The 11962-nt window shown below is 39.3% G+C and overlaps 1 protein-coding gene across 5 annotated transcripts in view; it reads left to right on the forward strand.

Annotated features, from left to right (window-relative positions):
• The window catches only part of LOC124139825 (protocadherin beta-6-like), a 57184-nt gene extending 49707 nt beyond the window's left edge, over positions 1–7477 (forward strand). For 4 of the 5 annotated variants that reach the window (XM_046507188.2, XM_046507187.2, XM_046507190.2 and 1 more), the window contains 3 exons: positions 1993–2115; positions 3227–3362; positions 5014–7477. In XM_046507188.2, the coding sequence (XP_046363144.2) occupies positions 1993–2115; positions 3227–3362; positions 5014–5555 (801 nt within the window). In that variant the 3' untranslated portion in view covers positions 5556–7477. The remainder of the gene's footprint in view (positions 1–1992; positions 2116–3226; positions 3363–5013) is intronic. The other variant, XM_046507191.2, reaches the window with a different exon arrangement.
• The last annotated feature ends 4485 nt before the right edge of the window (positions 7478–11962 follow it).

Raw genomic sequence — 11962 nt, forward strand, 5'->3', positions numbered from 1 at the left:
CATAGTATTTACCTTATTGAAAATAGCAGTTAGTTTCTAACAGATAGAGCAATACAATACAATATCAAACACTGAAAAACGCATCATATTCAGCTGATATTCCAAGCTGTCAAAAAGGTAAATTTGTCTTTTTTAATACTGAATTTGGAATCAGTTTATGGTTTTCCCAAGCTAATATTTGTTGCAAATTTTTAGATATGAAACACTGAATACCCTTCTTTCTTCTGACAGCTTATTTCAGTGTCAAGTATGTTTTTCATTGTTTGATTGACATCTCCGTGAAGAAATGTACAAGTGACATGAATGTAGTGACCTCAGACTTTGTGCCAGTCAAGGGGGGACTCAGTGGTCAGGGGGAAGGAATGCCAGGGTTGGGTGGCCAGGCACTTGAGTGGTGGAGGGTGGAATTATCACCAGTAGGGGAGGTACAATTACATCCCACCCTGCTGGCTTTGATTGTTCAGCAGATAAAACAGGTACAAATTGAGTCCAAGCGTGGTTATTATCATTTAGTGCAATAATTGCCCTGTGTGACTACTAAGGTGGTTCCAGGGTTGGGCCTGTTGTATGACCAGGGATAAAGACATGTCATGTAAGGCTGATACCTAGCAGGAAGAAGGTGCCAACTTGTCAACACCACTCAAATGGACAAAAGTAAATGTACACCACTTCTCTCAGAATGGTCTAAATTGGATATTTTAATAGACATTTCATAAGATATACCTTTTTTTATAAGTTAAAGCAGTAAAATAATTTTAGTATATTGAACATTTATTCAGATTTGCTTACTTGATTTATTATATATTCAACATAATACCATTTTAGAAACTTCTTCAGGTACACTTTGGAAAGTGTATAAGTACACTTTATGAGTTATTAAATCAGCTATAAAACCCTGAAACCTGCAGAATCCTGTAATGTAATCCTGCTATTATATGAGATAGCTGGCCCTGTGTTTGCTGTAGAACAACAAATTTGCAAAGCGCGGCAATATTTCAGTGTCCGTGTAACTGAATCGTGTCCCAATATTCCCTGTTCCCCAGTGGTATTGGCTTTCTATCACCTGAATTTACACCTGTTTGATTCGTTATCAAAGTCGTCTTTATCCAACTCTCACTAGCTCCCAGAGCATTTATGACATGAAACTATCAAATGACAGCAACAGTAAATGCATACATTGCTTGACAATAACTCTATTTGGAGATGAGCCCCACACAATGGCTTTTTATTTTGCAAAGACATACAACACATGGTCCAATTTGTTCCACAAATATGTGAAATACCCATAATTCTTTGTTCATGATGGCCATGCAGAACTGCCAGGCGCCAACTTGGACATGATAGCAATTGAGAAATTGAACTTGTCAATAGCTGATCTGAAACCAGGAGTCTGTGAGATCCCTATGTCTTTTGTAGCATAAAGTAATTGTAAATCTTGTAACTTACAGAATAAAGAATATGTTTCTCATACCTAAAAGCTGTGGAGGATTATACTTCCCGTACTGGAGAAAACCATTTGAAGGGAAGCTTATCAGTGATAGACTGACACTCAGGATTTCATTTTCTCAAAACAATTTCACCTCACCTGGCAATTCAGTCAGGGAGAATTATCTGGCTATAATAAATCCAGGCTTGTTGGCAACTTTTATTACTGTGTGAGATTTGTAGCTGCCCATTAAATAAATCCAATTGCACCCAGTTGTCACTTGTAGTGCACTGTGGAAGTTCACAGCATAGCTGCTCCACATGCTATACAGATAAGGTTAAAAAAGGTAAAAAGAAATGTATTTTGATAGAATATGAAAGGTCAAAATTATTTTTAAATTTTATGATTCAAATCACCAAAGAAATTTAAGATTAAACAGCACTTATGTAATCACTGGAATTGTTTGTTTTTACATAAAAACAAAAACAACAGCAAGAAGCATTCATTATGTTTATTTGCCTTAGCTGGCTGTATATGGAATATTTACATGTTTGCTTCTTTTCCAGCAGTACAGTTTGTCGAAAGAGACTCGGGATGAGAGTGACGGGCGGCTGGACCAGCTGGCGGTGTTGCAACTGCACCAGGCCTTGCTGCAGACATACCAGGGCCATCAGCTCTCTAACACACAGGTACATACCACACAGCATAGCAGCTCACACACTATGCACTCATGTGCCATCCCACTAGTGCTATCAGTATGCTGTATTGTTTATTGCACTTTGGGCATGACAGCCAGATAACAGTGTATAGATATTGCATTTGTAATGAAAACAAGCAGTAAAACAGGCGACAGGAATGTTTCATAGACTATTAATATCACATACATTTCTCCATTCTAATATTACTGGCTATTTTTATTATTTCTATTTCTATCTCTAATTTACTATGCTATTAATAAAAGATTTAAGATGATAATTCATCTTCAGTCTGATTATCAAAAATAGTGTCAATCTGATCTGCCACATATAGATTTCCTGGTGATTAATAGATATTTCCTGTCTCCCTGTTGACTGAGCTCATGGCATATGAGGCTTAATACTGTAAGCTTATCACTGACTGTATGTTTCAGGGGTGAAAGGTTTTTCATTTGTGATTGGTGTTAACATTACTGTCTTGGTGGTATTCTCCCCAGGGAGCTGAGCTGTAATGATTTATGTCCAATAGCCAGTCTTAGGATGGTAGTCATGTGTGACGTCATGCCGTGAAACTGATCACATTAGCTGACAGTGTGCATTCAGCCCAACAGCTGACTGAGTGCTGCAACAACGGCAATCATTTCATTTCATGGCACAAAACATCTGTTCAAATGCAAGCTTCTGAAATAATTTTATGCAAAAAATATGGTGATGGTAATGTCCCAACAGATTTGAAATTCCAATCTATGATAGATTATTTTTGTGTGTAATGAAGATTTGAGTATCTTGAGAAAATTCAGAATCCAGCTGATGTTTTTGATGGCATAATAACCCCACATGTGGGTTCCGCATTTATTCCTCTGTTATGATGGCAGGTATAAAATTGCCACCCAGAGATTTTAATCAACTCCGCCCATCTCCCTGGTGGTTCCCCCCAAACCCTGGGAATCCCATCTGTGTACACTGCGTGAACATCAGTAAACGCTGAATCTGATGCTTAATTTCACAGTGGGACAGGGTTATCAGGTAAGTAGTTGACAGTGTACCTGATTGTGTGGAATAGGATTTTATAAGCAAGTGATGTAATACGTTTTTGATCTTTCAGAAAATTGCAGCTTGGCAGCGTGGTCAAGACGACGTTCACAGTGATGCATCCGGTGAGACGACAACCAGTGACAGCGGCCGTGGCGGCAGTGAAGAGGACATCTGCAGTCACAGCGGTGCTTCAGCATCACAGATTGGTAAGTTTCCAGCTTGTGAAGTATATTAGTTGCAACAAATCCAGACCAGTGTGTACTTTCACCTCCTCATCTTCCTGTCCTCCATATTTTGGAGCATTTAAAAACACAGCCTGTATGGAATATCATGACATTTATTCAAAGATTTATTTGAAAAAGCTTTTTCATATAAACCTCAAAATAAACCATGACATTTAATGACCTTTATGTTTCAACCTAGACGTTTGGATGTTGGCAGAACAAATCTCTTAAAACAAATGACATGAGCCTGGAGGCATAAAGCTTTCCTGCATCTCCCCATATCTTATAGTTCCTGTGTGGAGTCATTAATCAAGGGTTATAATGCTGTGCTGAGATATTCATAATGAGATTATAATATTTAGCATTGGCATGTTATGGTCAATAAAGCAAATCAAGGACTGAAAGGGAATTCTTCAGTGAATAATGAATAAGGAAGAATGTCTTTGGGTACTGTTACAGTTACAGAAATGGTACCAATGAGCATGGTCATGGGAAGAGCAATGTTTACCTAAACAGGATGATAACCATCACAGATACACAATACACATCTTTCTTCTTGAAGATGGCAGACCATATAAATATATATGTATATAAAGCATTCATTAAAGATATATTGGATACATGAGAGAATGCCAGATCTGAAACCACACCATAATATACTTGAGAAACAATCTGAGTAACAAAAGACTAGCTTCAGTAAAGGAAATGTATCTAGTATGGGCTGTGTTGAGTAACACGTTATAAACAATTACAACTGGAATCTCACAGAACATCATGCTAAAACTGACAAGTGAATGTACATTACACATCTTTCAACATGCAAGTCTCCGGACAAATAAAATGATGTTTGTGTGTTGGGGGAGCTCAACCACCAGCACATCACCATACTGTTCTAAATTCTAAGATTTCAAGAAAATGTTAAAAATGGAGAAACACTGTAATTAAACATTTTTCTGGAAACAATGATCAGACATTAGACATGAGTAGAAAAACAAGACTGTATTGTCTTTTTCTGGACCCTTTTGTAAGCATTCTTTTGGTTCTAAGATTGACAGTGTCATGATGAATGAAATGCACTGCGGGTGCTAAGAAACAGAGGGGAATGTCTTACACAGTGCTGTGTAGCAAGATGGCCATTGGTGATGTACTAATAATAGGCCTACACCAACACTCCCCAAATACTGCACTGCTCTGGCAGGGGATTACTGTTTGGCTACACTTCTCCCGGGGAACAAAACATGTCCCCTGTCCCCCAACTGCCCCTCCAGGCTGCTCTGTGAGGGGAGCTGGGAAACACAAACATGGCTGACTAAATATCGTATTGATTTTATAGTGAAAGTTAAAAAGAAGTTGAAAGATCTATTGTAGGGATTCCACTTGGAGAGAACATGAAATATGGATATGTATTTGTTTGTTGTTTTAAATGGGTTTATTTCAGTGAATATTTATTTATTATGAAAAAGTGTTAATTGCAAATATGGAAAGAGGGTTCTAGCTATAGATTATGACAATGATGATATATGATTGAGAGGTGTTAATAATCGAGTTATTGATTACAATTATGACATGTATGGATGATGTTGATGATTTCTTTCTATAGCATCAATATTAAGTTTTGTTTCTTGTTTTCCAGAAGACCTCCATGAGATGTCCCGGGATACATTGCTCAACAACACAAGCTTCCAGTCAAGTCAGACCATACCAAGTTCTCTTAAGTCAGGACTTAAAGACAATGTTCGAGCCAGTGTCAGGAAGCATGTGACCTTCAGAGACTTGTCTGACAAAGGCCACCATGACATTTACCCAGAACCCTCTCAACATCATCAAGTGCCACCTTCAAAACATCACCCTGTGAGAAACATGGACAAAACATATCCACAGAACCCACCCCTGAAACCTCCCTCTCGGGGCCCTCAAAATTGTGGTTTCACTGTGAGAAATCCCACTTTTACCAGTGACAATTTTTACCATGGTGGGTGCAAGAAATCTGTTGGGGATTTCCATTTACCAGTGCAAGATCATATCTCGCATGTGAGAGACTGGAGGAACGACAGTATTGCAACGACAGATGATGGGGACGACAGGTCCACCACGACCTCAGGGAGCTATACTATTGACAATGATGAATCCTGTGTTAATTTAGACTTCAATGACTTCAAGGATGTTGTGGTGTGACATCAGTCATCTACATGTCATTGTTCACATCAGTTGCAAGTGTGCTAAACTCCGCAGCATCATCCATGACGTTCCACAGTTCCATGTTCCTTCCAACATGGAATATCCCAAAGACAGTAGTTTCACCTGGTTTATGTGTTGACTTAAAGTCAGTGAATGTATGTTACATTTGTGTTGTTGAAAATGGATTGAATTAAGAGCAATTAAGACTTCCATATTTAGAAAAATAGCTGAAATATAACAATTTGAGTATAGATATTTTTGTACACACTTGTATAATCTTTATACAGATTATGATCAAATCATGGTCATAAGGATATAAGTTAGGGACAAAACTTAAAAAAGCAGTATTGATATTGTTTAAAGTACAAATACTTTCATAACACTGGGAATGTGAGTGATCATTACTCTCGTTATGTGGTCTTTATTCTCATATATTTCACTCACACCAAGGGCAATTTAGAGACAATATTCTGAGCATCTTCTGAAAAATATGTCACCTTTGCACAAATGTGAGAAATATGTTGGACACATGAGCTAGAGTAGAAAATAATTGATGAGATTCCCCTGGCTTCATTTGCCAGCTGAGTGTCATGCTTATTATTGGAGCTGACACAATGTAAAATATTAATGAAGTAAGACCTAGCAAATATGATGATTAATTTAATAGCATGAGAAAATATTTTTTCTCATCGTTAATATGATTGGAATTTCATGCGTCAACAGAAATGATAGAACTACTGATCTCACAAGATGTTTTTCCTGAGCACAAATCACAGAAAGTGTTAGGACCTGAATGTTTGGTGTCATTATTGACATGAACTGGTTTTGGAGTCATTAGAAATTTTTCTTGTTATAGTATTGTTGCAATCTCAATAATGATATATGACCAATCAGCATTATTTGATTATGTATGTGTTAATTAGTACAGTGGGTATTTTGGAACCAATATCTGTCAATATCTTGCCAAAGGTATCATAAAGTTGTCAGTTTCACATATGCAACAACTGTTGTCATGCACAGGAGATGTCAGTGTTTGATGTCTGGCTGACAAAAGCTGGTAATTGATGCAAACTATTTCTTTATGAGGAGCAGGTCGGGTAATTATGTCCCAAGCAATAAGCACATAGTGTGTCTGGCATCAGGGCTGGTGGTAGGGGCGACACAATTGGCTACTGCTATTGATTCATGTCAATGTGAAATTAACATTTCTCATCTCCGCCTGCTTTCATTAGTTGCCAGTCAGTGGAAGGGGGAACAATGTGATGAAGTTAACACGTTTTGATTGCAAATATGACACTGACATTTCCTGAACATTAAATGAATTTTATAGGTTTTTAACTCATATACATGTGTTACTGTGAACCAAAGTAGAATATCATTGTTTATAATACTGTTATTTAAACTGTACAATAATGAATTAACTAGACTACAATATTAGGAGAAAATTGATAAAGCGTTCAGATAGCTTATGACAAATTGTTAAGAAAGTTAGTAACTGGTAGTCACAATTCTAAAGGTTTTTTCTTTAATTTTGTTGTTACGGATATTTATGTGGTGCTTTGTTGAACAAGACCCAACAGTTGTGAGGATTGTAATCCACCTATGTTGCTAATGTGTTGATTGGTGAAGTACTTTGTACACAATCAGGTAGATACATACCGAATCAAATTTGTAGATATCTGTCAATCAAAATGATCCAAATGTTGTTGCCATGATTATTTATTATGTCATTGAATTTCCACCGAATGCTATGTTGAATGAGTGAATGTGAGACTGACTGTTTTTGTTATATTTGTTACATGAATGGTATCTGTATATTGAATGACTTGTATATAGCAATGAACCACCATGTGTTCTGTTATCGGCATGACAAACATGTACATTTCTCTCCCGCTGCAAATAAATGTGGGAAAATATAATACAATCCAACTCTGTTTTGATTTTCACTGAGATGCACCATCAGACTTTCATGGCTTGAATTGACCCCGAGCTACCTGACCGTGAAGGAACTGTTACCCCCGTGTACTGGAGTATATAGGTACTGTCTAACAATGCAATGGCCTGTCGGCCATACAGGTTGCAATAGTGGCAATGTGAGTTAATCCTCCTCAAATTTACATTACTGCAGCTTTAACACCTACGACCTAATATGAAGTTTTCATAGTAAATCATATATTTTTCAAATTCAATTCCAATATTTATTTAAAAAATCCCACTATCATGAGAGCTGTGACATTTCTTCCCGGACTGAAAAGGACTGTATTGTGTATTAACACGGCTCGTGGAAGGTATAAATAGACGTGAACGCATGATAAGAAGTTGACGTGTGTATTGGCGTTCAGACAGAGGTAATCACAATAACATGTACCCTAGCCCTGAGTGGCAGCTCTGTCTCAAACTGAAACACTGCTAATGGCGGTTTAATGACATCACCCTGGTCTGTGATATGAGTCTCATACATTCGTGAACACTAACACAGAAAACAATACTAGCTTACACTGCATCAGGTGTAGGACTCCACAGTATTACACAACCAGACTTGTACCACAGATCAAATTCTCGTCACGCTGCCAGAATCCGAATGCACCATCTGGATTTTCATCAAATATTATAGTTGTATCTTTTTATTTCATATCTAGCTCTCACTTTAAAACATCTTTACCACGATTGATACATAACACAGACGTAGGCCGGTGTCTCTGCCCAGGGTGGTTCAACGGTATCCAGTATAAATGTTCATCGGTGTTCAACGGTGTTCAGTATAACTACCTATCGGTGTTCAGCAGCGATCAGTGATGTTCAGAATACATCTTCAGTCGTGTTCAGTCGGAAAACACGTCCAGTGACGCCAGGTAGCAGTATCTAGGACAGTGCCTGCAGTTATCGTGGGACTCGAGTTCAGAAACCTGTTCCACGAGGCACTTACCAGTTGCAACCCCTTGTCGCCCGCCATGTCGGTGTGGGGGAGTCATCACGTTGTTGCTGACAGTCGGAGATGTTTTCTTGTTTGAATTCATGACACAGGGTAATCGACTGTGACATCGTGTTACTACAGGTGTATGTGGCCATTCGTGTCACATGCTCCCATATCAACATTCTTGAAAAACTGTATTTTGTGATATATTGAGACATTGTCACCTCATTGCTCCGATTTCTTCAGTCAGTCGCTTCTCACCATAAGTTACATCAGGAATAATGATGAACATTTTTTTATATAAGAAGGCTATATCTGTTCACACGGGCTACATTTGTTTTGTTTAGAACTGTGTCTTCCAAGTGTAACCTAAGGCCTTATAAATGAGTATGAGACACTTAAACTCTCCACGGCAAAACGAGCATATGCATGTGAAGACAACGTTATGACATTTGGATTCACTTCTGCATTTTTTACATATATACATATATATTGATATAATTCTACGTCTGTTTTGTCCACGGCTTCACAATCACTAGTAAACTGTCAACACGAAAAGCTCAACATCTGCCAACATCATGTCGACCAGTATGCAACCAGGTAAGCCACGGAATTTAATGTTTACAAACTAATGTTTTTTGTTTTGTTTTGTTTGTCGTTTAACGCCGCACTTCTCGATATTCCAGCTCTATGACGGCGGTCTGTAAATAATCGAGTCTGGACCAGACAATCCAGTGATTGACATCACGAGCATCGATCCACGCAATTGGGATACAATGACATGCATCAACCAAGTCAGCGAGCCTGACCACCCGATCCCGTTAGTCGCCTCTTACCACAAGCAGAGTCGCCTTTTACGGCAAGCATGGGTTGCTGAAGACCTATTCTACCCCAGATCTTCACGGGGATACAAACTAGTGAATTAAGTACGTTTAGATGGCTAAAACCTTGTATTGTCGCTCCATGTAGCAACGTCTGATGGCTCGGTCTCTGTCAAGTCAGACGAATTTATTACCTGTCTTAGTGTTCCCCAAATTAGGAAGGAGCGAAATCTACGGTACAAATATATGGTAAAAATAATCTTGGGTCACAAACGTGCTCTTTGTTTGATTTTCTCTTAAATTTCTCCAAAATCAGCCTTCATTTTAGCCAGTGTACACTTGAACATACCAGCAGTGAAAAAGCTTGCAAGTGTAAGATAGAAAAAAAGGTTATGTGAAACATTTGAATATGTATCATAATTTTCATACCGTCATAGCACAGTTGCTTACAATTTGACGTTTCATGTGGGCCAAAACGAACTCTTATGCTACCCCCTCCTTTAAAGATAAACGGTTGCATGACACGATTGTGTCCCGTTACAGATATATGTTTTGAAACTGGCTAAAATGGGAAGGCGGTCTGTAAAACAAGTAATTACATTGGTCTTGTCTCGGTATATAATACAACTTTATAGTAAGGAAACTAAACACTCATACTGAACAAGCAGTGAGGCTATTGTATTTGTTTTTCGTTTAGGACATTGTTCTACAGCCATCGTGTAGCGTCACAATCACCATATATATGGCGAATCAAGGTTAAAACAGCGCACCCTATTCCTCATGACAGATAATTATATTTAATGGATTACGAGAAGACCAGCGTCTCTTTTCCCCTACATCGAACTCTTTATCGCCATGCCACGTATCTGTATAATAGCATCCTCACATATCACTGAAGCTGCTATCACACGATGTATCTAGGCTTAGTCTATGACAGAATGTGGATATTTATGTAATGTGTTCAGTGAGATTACGTTCGCACTATTTTCGTATTGCCTCAGGAGCGGTTATTAACTGTAATAAAGATAACCCGTAGAAGCTACTGGGGAATTAGATACTGATCTTAACGCCTGTGGAGAAATGCTACTACCACCGAGATCCGCTGGGTCTGGGTCAGGCAAACCGGGGTTAGACTCAACCAACACCGCCCCGCGCCACTGGGCAGGGTGACACACAGTCAGTCAGTTACACACGGTAACCACACAGTCCTCATTAGAAAGGTCAAGACAAGTGTGGTACTACGAGCCTATTCTGTCCAGGATACCACAGTGTTATTGTACTTGTACAAATAAAGTAAAACCTGTTACGTTGAGTTTTTTTTTCTTTGTTTAGAAACAAATACTGGAGGATTATAAATATAAAAGCAAACAACATTTTAACGATGTATCCAGTTAAACAGGAAAATTACCAGCATAGAACAAACACAGAACATGACGTCATTGTTTGAGAGGGTCCGTGTCGCGGCGTCGCTGAGAACTAAGAAGGACGGGGTGGAACCTGTTCTGCCGTGTGAAGACGTTGCAGACGCCGGTCTGAGTCAGCCTCTGTGACTCTGCTGGTATGTCAGCTTCAGAGTCTGCCCAGATCGCCATCCATCAAGGCCACTTTGGCTCACTGATGTAACATGCTGGCTGCATCTTGACGCTGAGCAGGAGGAACAGATACACGACTCTAGTGGCTGCTAGCCGTGGCAGGAAGCGGACCAGCTGGTTACGCCAGCCACTGCGGGGCTTAACTCACTCATTGTCACTCATTTTGTCGTTAAGGTTATTCTGATGTAGAAACTAATGTTTGTGTGTTGTCCTTCTTGAAAATCATGAAAATATGTCTTCTGTCGAAGCTTAGGTTTAGTTAAATGAATTATATCATTTTCATTCCCGACCGCCTTATCTGAAAACTCTCGTCCTCGCTTGAATTATTTAGTCTTGGTGGCGAATTGTTTTTAACATAATAAGAATAGTTGTTCCGCCAACGGATTTGCTATCAAGTCACTCATGGCCTACGTTTAAGTTCACAAGCACGACGGTACTTTGTCAGATTGAACCCTCTCTGTGACCCCCCAAACTTCGTGGCCCCGGTACGTGCAGCTGGGTGTTAATGTCCACGTGGGCTCAAGTTAAGTGTGTTGCATATGTAGAGGATCGCTAGTCCTGTATCTTTCAAAACTGACCAACTCTCCCAACAATACGTTAAATGTGTAGAATAATTATAGTGGGTAATTATGATAATGACTAAAACTGAAACTCAAATTACATCATTATATGGCCGGTGGGGTGGCCTCGTGGTTCAATCGTTGGTTCGTCACACCAACCGACCGGGTTCGACAAGTAATGCGTGAAGCCTATTCTTGATGTCCCATACGTGGTATGACTGGATAATGCGGGGTAAAGCCAACAGCGGCATAAAGCCAACTCATTCACTCATTTATATCACACACTATCTTGAAAACCAGTGACATGATCCCATAGTGTAACATTCACCACTCCCTCACTAACTAGCCAGCTCATTACGGCGCTACCTGACGCGTCCCCCTCACCCCAGCTGCCCTGAACTAATCCAGGTATACAGACAGGTAGATCTCCCGCTCCCCTAGTGTTAGCGCGTTATCAGCCCTCAAACAACCAGCTTACCCTTCTCCTACCAGCACTCGCTCGTCTAGAGGGTCAATA

Source organism: Haliotis rufescens, unplaced genomic scaffold (assembly GCF_023055435.1).
Source record: "Haliotis rufescens isolate VD_foot unplaced genomic scaffold, xgHalRufe1.0.p SCAF_7, whole genome shotgun sequence".
Lineage (NCBI taxonomy): Eukaryota > Metazoa > Mollusca > Gastropoda > Lepetellida > Haliotidae > Haliotis > Haliotis rufescens.